Genomic DNA, 8,480 nt, shown 5'->3' on the forward strand with positions numbered 1-8,480 from the left:
TACTACGTGCCAGTCGTGTTAGAATTAAGCCAATCTTTAGAGATAAACGTGGCATGATCTTAATCCTAGCATTAGACCACCTAAAACAAATTAATAGAAAGGAGTTCGTAAGATCTTACGGGTACTGTGTAGGGTCTCATGCCTACCCGATGTAGGCATAGCATAGCCCATGATCTCCAACGATGAGGAAATGGTGGATGAAATGAGCGGCAGGGAAGCCACCTAGATGATGGTAGCAAGCCACTGGCACAGCCCTGCGGTGGCCCGCGGTGGTAGACGACCTTCGATTCCCTTTGCCCTTTCTAGGATTGGTGGATAGAGAGTTTCACACTTACCGTGTCAAAAACCACCTCTATCGACAATGAGGGGCTCTCTCTTTATATACCAATGTTAAGGTGTTGAAATGGCAGGTTGTATGCCAAGAAATATTATTTACCAAAATTATGGTGGTAGACAACATTTTGTAACCACCCACTGCAATATGGACACACAGTTTTCTATGCGAGTAACAACAAGCTAAATGGTGTTGCCAAAATGATTGACAATACATTTAGTGTTGTGAAAGATAGAATGCAAGATCAAGCTATCGAAGGCTTACCACCCAATTGTATGATTATGTTGCTAGCATGGATTGCTCGAAAGCCTTTTAACCCTGGAAATTAGGACCATCTTATAAACCAACTCCCATAAAGTATTATGTGACATTTCGAGATAGAACGATGTACTATAGGTACCGAGGTCAGTGGTATTTCATTGGTCATTCTAAAACTTGATCTTGGTGCATTACTTCTACTATGACGGTGGGTTTATGATGTTTGTTAACCTTATGATCAAGGGGAAGAACGTTGGAATTGATATCACGGTTAACAAACCGAGAGAAAAATAAGGGAGACAAAGTCTCCACCTCTCACGAGTGTGCCTTGAACGGGATCACATATAACAACTTTCGGTTTTGGTCCCATGTACCAAGCACACACATATATAACGAAAATGGGGATTTTCATTATGGACAAATGAACCGCGCTCAAAGCCCCCTAACTGCCGATCCTAAAGGTATGGTGAGGTACTGAAGACCATCTCCATCGCCGGCCACCACAAAGGCAGTGTCGGCGAGGCTTCTGGATGTGCTGCTACCCCTCCACGACTACATCACCACGATTCCATCCTGCATCGCGTCTGCATCAACCAGGCGAGGGATTTTGCCTCAGTCTTCGACGGCCACGGCCATCGAAGGTACTTACCAATCACACTTCTGATCCATAGAAGGTGTGCTAATTAGAGATTGACATCCAATTCACGTTAATCTTAAAGGCTTAATTCTAACAAGTCGCTGTCTTCATCCAGCCCGTCAAGTGCCTCTTTTTGCCTCCTCGCAAAAAAGTGCCTGTTTTTGTCGAGTATCCCACTTAGAGCTAGGCAAAGAGGCTGCCGAGTCCCAGATGGACAACCGACGCCATAGTGGGCTTTGCCTAAAGGGTACGGCCGAGTATCCTTAGCCGAGAACCACACTCGGCAAAGTCCCTATCGAGTGGGAAACGACTTTCCCGAGTTCTCCTGACATTTGGAAAACTCGGAAATTCCATTAGTGATATATTCCAGATATATAGCATGTGGCGCTGATACAAACATATGGATCTTGAGACTTCCATGTCATCAAACCACCAGTAGGTGTCATTCAATCATTGCCCGCACCCTTTGTTGTTTACAACTTGGCACCGCAGTTTGCTCCGTGATGACTAATTAGTAAGTTAAGTGAGTAGATTGCTGTTTAGTGAATTGATGTAATGACGTGCTTCCGTCTGGCTGTCCGTCCGCCTCCATTATACGTACGGTGGCCGCCGGTGTACCTGCCACGGCAAAGATTCCGGAGAGTGCAAACAAGGAACAACTCATTAAACCATGGGAATTTTACCTGCTGCTCCGGAGGACAGTCCACCACATGCAGGCGTGGGGACACTCCGGCGCTATATATTTCCCCGGCGCCAGTCCATCAGCAGCAGCAGCAGCTCAAGCTTCTCCTGATCAACCAGCCACCTAGCGATCGTGGTATCTCGCATAGCCAAGCAAGATGGCGTCGAGGGCTGCGACGATGGTGGCGCTGCTGCTCGCGGCGGTGGCGGCGACGTGCGCGCGGGCGCAGCTGCACGAGAAGTTCTACGGCGAGTCGTGCCCCAGCGTGGAGGACGTCGTGAGGAAGGAGATGGTGAGGGCGCTGTCACTGGCGCCCAGCCTCGCCGGACCGCTCCTCCGGATGCACTTCCACGACTGCTTCGTCAGGGTAAGCTACATTTGCATGCATGTTGTCTGTCCTGCCCGTACCCTGTTGTGTGCGGTGGCCTGACCAGTGACCGCCATGAATTAATGCAGGGGTGCGACGGCTCGGTTCTGCTGGACTCGGCCAACAAGACGGCGGAGAAGGACGCGCAGCCGAACCAGACGCTGCGAGGCTTCGGGTTTGTCGAGAGGGTGAAGGCCGCGGTGGAGAAGGCCTGCCCCGACACCGTCTCCTGCGCCGACATCCTCGCCCTCATTGCCAGGGACGCAGTATGGCTGGTGAGTAGAGTACTAGGCCATTTTGCAAATGACATGGTACGTGTGCAAGCCAAATTCTAATGCTGCTCGATCATGGTTTCTCCAGAGCAAGGGTCCATTCTGGACAGTTCCTCTCGGCCGCCGAGACGGCAGCGTGTCCATTTCCAACGAGACCGACGCTCTGCCACCCCCGACCTCCAACTTCTCCGTGCTCACCCAGCTCTTCGCCGCCGTGAACCTCGACGCAAAGGACCTTGTCGTCTTGTCCGCCGGGCACACCATCGGGACGTCACACTGCTTCTCCTTCTCCGACCGGCTCTACAACTTCACCGGCATGGAGAACCCCAGCGACATCGACCCCACGCTGGAGCCGCAGTACATGATGCGGCTAAAGAGCAAGTGTGTCAGCCTCAACGACAACACCACCCTCGTGGAGATGGACCCCGGCAGCTTCAAGACCTTCGACACCGACTACTTCAAGCTGGTGAGCAAGCGGAGGGGCCTCTTCCACTCCGACGGCGCCCTCCTCACCGACCCCTTCACCCGCGCCTACGTCCAGCGCCATGCCACCGGCGCCTTCAAGGACGAGTTCTTTGCTGACTTCGCCGCCTCCATGATCAAGATGGGCAACGCCAACCCGCTCATCGGAAGCCAGGGCGAGATCAGGAAGAAGTGCAACGTGGTTAACCATTAAGCCACCGAAGAAGTACAAGGCTGTTTTGATTTTGTGATTTTTCCCCTGTAAATTGCTGTAAGATTGTCGTAGCTCCTTTCTCTCTCAACTTCTTTTTTTCATTAATTTATTGTTTCATTACAACCATGTGAACTTCTTGTACGCACGACGAACATTGAAATTGCCACATCCAACGTGTTGTGCGTTGTCATCTGGAGCGCTTGCTCATTTTGTCTAAGTTGTCTTGTTTTATTTTTGGTTGTTACATAATAAATGTTTTGTTGTGTTTTTTGTTTTATCTTAGGGCATCATAATGTTTCATATGTACTAGTAAGAAGAAGAGTTAATAGTTAGACTATTTTAATTTAGTTACTTTATACGGACCGATTGGATAGCGGCTAACACCGTTACCAATATTTTGGGCGTTGGCATGCATTAGAGGGTGCTTGGATACGTTTTAGTCCCATGACTAAAAGTAGTGGGACTAAAACTTGCTAGCCTCACCCATGATTGGATCCAAATACTAAAGAGACTAAAATCAAGTTATTGAGCATTTATTATCCTCCAAACCCTCCAATCCAGAACTCGCATGTGTTAAAGGAGAGGAATTAAATGAGAAGAGAGAGGGCTAATACATATTTTAGTAGGTTTCCTATGACTAAAAATTTTTAGCCTCAAGACTAGTCCTAGTCTCTCTTTAGTCAGGGGTGCTTGGAACTTTAGCCTCTAAAAAAGACTATTTTTAGTCTAAAAATAGTCCCTTAAATCCAATCACCCTCTTAGTCTCTTGTTTTTAGGAAGTGTATCTTTATATTCCCTGCGTATCAGTGAAAAGCAAGTGCACAAGCGCGAAGAACAATGGATTCAAGGTAGAAATTCATTTTTCACACATATCCTATAATTTTTATCTACATGTACTCGTTGTTCGTACATGTGAAGAATACAGTGTGGTAAAAGTCAAAGAAGAGTCATATAATAGAAGTCAATGAGCAGCTTGGAGCATTACTGGAGTATAAAAGGCACTTTCCATGGTGCCCCCTAGACCAACTTTTCCTTTTTTTTTCCGGAAAAGCTTCCGATCTATTCATCAACTGACAATGTAATACAAAGAACACCAGAAGTAAAAATTACATCCAGGTCTGTAGACCACTTAGCGACGACTACAAGCACTGTAGCGAGCTGAAGGCACGCCGCCGTCATCGCCCCTCACTCACCAGAGGCGGGCAAATATTGTTGTACTAGACAGTCGGGAAATTGTCGTGTTAATCCCTACTGGACCAGCGCACCAGAACAACTATCATTGCCGATGAAGAGAAGTGTAGATCGGAATGATCTACCCTATAGACAAATGACGACTGACGAACAAAGATCTGATCCATGTGGATCCACCGAACACATAAGCCAACACGACCCCATGAGATTCGTCGGAGATGGGCAATGCCAACCCGCTCACCGGAAGCCAGGGCGAGATCAGGAAGAAGTACAGCGTGGTTAACCATTAAGCCACCGAAGAAGTACAAGGCTGTTTTGATTTGTGACCATCTTTTTTCCTTGTAAATTACTACAAGATTGTTATATAGCTCCTTTCTCTCCCAAATCCTTTTCTTTCATCAATTTATTGTTTCGTTACAACCATGTTAGTTCCTTGTACACAAGACCAACACTTCAATATTGCCACATCCGACGTGCGGTCCGTTATCACCTGGAGATTCATGTCACGCTTACAAGTTTTGTTTATTTAGATTTATCTTGTTTTATTTTAGATTGTTGCATAATGTTTTGTTGTGTTTTATGTTTTATCTCAGAGCATGTCATAATGTTTCACATGTACTATTAAAAAGACAGAGTTATAGTTACACTATTTTAATTTGTTACTTTTTGGGCCGGTTGGATAGCAGCCATCAACCGCCTTACCAATTTTTTGAGCGCTGGCTGTTTTGATTCGTGTGACCATCCTTTTTCCCCTCTAAATTAATGTAAGATTGTGGTAGCTCCTTTCTCACTAGTAGAAAAGGGCGCAATGGTCCAAGCCGGGTCAGCCCATTAGTCCCGATTCAATCCAGAACCGGAATCAATGGGCGCATTGGACCCGGTTCGTGAGCCCTGGGGGCTGGCCGGGCCACGTGGGCCATTGGTCCCGGTTTTTCTAGACCTTTTGGTCCCGGTTGGTGGGACGAACCGGAACTAATCGGCCTTGGTCCTGGCCCACCACCATTGGCCCCGGTTGGTGGGACGAACCGGGACCAAAGGCAGCCCATTAGTCCCGGTTGGTGGCACGAACAGGGACTAAAGGGGTGGTCCTCGTTGCGGCCAGAGTTTAGTCACACCTCGCCAACCGAAGGGGGCTCATACAGGTTTATAAGCCCCTCTCTCTCTGCCTTGTTGAGCTGCTCTCAAAGTGAAAATAGATGCCCTTATACAGGAAATTTGGCCTAAATTCATATTGAATTTCTCTGAAGTTAGTAGAAATTTATTATGAATTTAGGTCTAATTTTCTCTATAAGCGCATCTATGCTCATTTCTGAGTAGTTTTTTATATAGTTTTTTTCTTTTCTGCTATATTTATTTTTTCTATTTATTTCTGAGTTGTAATAAGTTATTAAAAATAAAAAAGATTTTAGTAAAGTTAATCACAACTATTTTTTCTTCTAATTATTTCTGAGTAGTTTTTTATATAGTTTTTTTTTCTTTTCTGCTATATTTATTTTTTCTATTTATTTTTGTGTGGTAATAAGTCATTAAAAATAAAAAAGAGGCGCAATGCTAGTTAATTCACTTCAAGCCTTTCAGAATAGTGTAAACTGCACTGCACATAGCTCCGTGCAGTCTACCCTATTCCTCAAGGCTTGAAGCGAACCAACGTGCAGGTGAGCATTGAGCCTCTTCTTCATCGTCTCTGCACTCAGGGTTATAAACAGCTGCGAGTGCCTCTCGCTTGGCAAGGTGGTACTAAAAAGGGGGCAATGGTCCAGGCCGGCCGGGTCAGCCCATTAGTCCCGGTTCAATCCAGAATCGGGACCAATGGGGGCATTGGACCCGGTTCGTGAGCCCCGGGGGCCGGCCGGGACACGTGGGCCATTGGTCCCGGTTCGTCTGGACCTTTTGGTCCCGGTTGGTGGGACGAACCGGGACCAATGGGCCTTGGTCCTGGCCCACCACCATTGGCCCCGGTTGGTGGGACGAACCGGGACCAAAGGCAGCCCATTATGGTTCGGCCCTCGTGATACCATGCCAACTTTCAACTTTCAACTTTTTCAGAGTTCATTTGAAATGCTTTAATGCAGAAAACAAAAAAAAAGCAGAAAACAAAAGAAAAACTGGAAAAAAATAAAATAAATAAAGCAAAAAGAAAACAAAAAAGTGTATTCAAATTTGAAAACTAATGGCACTAACAGAAAGTTTATAATTTTTCTAAAACTAAAAGAAAAAAGAATTAAAAAATAAAGCAAAAAAACAAAAGAAAATAAATAATGCAAAAAACAAAACAAAAAATCTGGGGAAAAAATAAAAATAGCAACAATAAGTATTTTGTTGTAAGTAGAAATAAAATAAAATAAATAAAGCATGAAACAAAACAAAAAAACAAAAAAATGTTTTCAAATTTGAGAACTAATGGCACTAACAGAAAGTTTAAAATTGTTCTAAAACTAAAAGCAAAAGGAATTAAAAAATAAAGCAAAAAAACAAAAGAAAATAAATAATGAAGAAAACAAAACAAAAAACCTAGGAAAAAAATAAAAATAGCAACAATAAGTAAAGAAAAAAGTGCCTCCTACTGGGCCCCCACGGCCTGAATACGACTAGAAACCCACCATGGGCCAGGATTCAGGCCCACAGGAGGCCCATTAGGCCCATCAGGCAAAGAAGTAGTAAGTAGGCCCGTAAGCCTGCAGTGGAGAGGAGCTCGAGAGGGGTGCGGCAGTGGGGCTTATAAACCACTACGCGCCCCTCTCAGCTAGCGAGGTGGGACTAAACTTTCGTGCCGCACCCTACCAGCACACGACCATTGGTCCCGGTTCATGGCTCCAACCGGGACCAATGCCCACCCTTTAGTCCCGGTTGGTGCCACCAACCGGGACCAAAGCCCTCTCCTTTCCGCCCTTTGGGCTGCTAAAAAGTGACCTTTGGTCCCTGTTGGTGGTTCCATACGGGACTAAAGGGGGTCATTGGTCCCGGTTGGTGCCACCAACCGGGACTAAAGGCTTTGCGATATAAGGAAAATTTCAGAACCACATCCCCACTTCGATCTCTCCTCCTCCTCTCGATCTCCCGATGCCGCGCTCCGTCGCCTGCCGCCACCTTGCCGTTGCCTCCCCGCCCCGACCCCGTCGCCGCCCCGCCCCGACGCCATCGCCGCCCCGCGCCGCACCTCGCCGTCGCCATCGACCTCGCCGTGAGCAACGTTTTATGATTTTTTTAAGATTTTTTTGTAGTTTAAAGATTTTTTTGTTAGATTAGATGTGTAGTAATTTAGATATGTAGTTCATATTGTGTTAGATTTTTTTTCTGTTAATAGAGTTTTTTGGTGTAATTAATTTGTTCATATTGTGTTAGATTTTTTTTCTGTTAATAGATTTTTTTGTGTAATTAATGTGTTCATATTGTGTTAGATTTTTTTTCTGTTAATAGATTTTTTTGTGTAATTAATTTGTTCATATTGTGTTAGATTTTTTTTCTGTTAATAGATTTTTTTGGTGTAATTAATGTGTTCATATTGTGTTAGATTTTTTTCTGTTAATAGATTTTTTGGGTGTAATTAATTTGTTCATATTGTGTTAGATTTTTTTTCTGTTAATAGATTTTTTTGGTGTAATTAATGTGTTCATATTGTGTTAGATTTTTTTTTCTGTTAATAGATTTTTTTTCTATTAATTTGTTCATAGTATGTTTGGTGATATTATTGTTAATAGATTTTTTTGGTGATATTTAGATTGTGTTAGTAATTAAGTACTATAATTGAACTAGCTAGTTAGAAAAATATAATTACTACTTTATTTATTTATAGTAAGTGCTTAGTAGTTGAACTAGATAGTTGATTTAAATAATAAAACTACTTTATTTAACTATATATAGAAGTACGTAGTTCCCGCATCGACGTCGGCGATGCCTATCCCGCATCCTCGTCGTCGTCGACTCGGCGGTGGAGGCCTGCTTGATCAAGGCCATGTTCGGGACTGGGCTCCGCGGGGCTGGTATTGGGAGGTGCTACCTTCCGGGGGACGTAGGTTGGTGAGGAGGCAGCCCGTTGTTGACCAGATCCTTGTTTGGTGGCGGT

The 8,480-nt window shown here is 44.8% G+C and overlaps 1 protein-coding gene across 1 annotated transcript; it reads left to right on the top strand.

The window, feature by feature from the left end:
- Window positions 1–2,014: 2,014 nt before the first annotated feature.
- LOC123095274 (peroxidase 1) lies at window positions 2,015–3,394 on the top strand. Its single transcript, XM_044517020.1, has 3 exons — window positions 2,015–2,278; window positions 2,368–2,553; window positions 2,639–3,394. Exons 1-3 carry the CDS (start codon window positions 2,069–2,071, stop codon window positions 3,224–3,226), a joined length of 984 nt encoding a protein of 327 aa, XP_044372955.1. The 5' UTR covers window positions 2,015–2,068; the 3' UTR covers window positions 3,227–3,394.
- Window positions 3,395–8,480: the final 5,086 nt, after the last annotated feature.

This window comes from Triticum aestivum, chromosome 1B (assembly GCF_018294505.1).
Source record: "Triticum aestivum cultivar Chinese Spring chromosome 1B, IWGSC CS RefSeq v2.1, whole genome shotgun sequence".
Lineage (NCBI taxonomy): Eukaryota > Viridiplantae > Streptophyta > Magnoliopsida > Poales > Poaceae > Triticum > Triticum aestivum.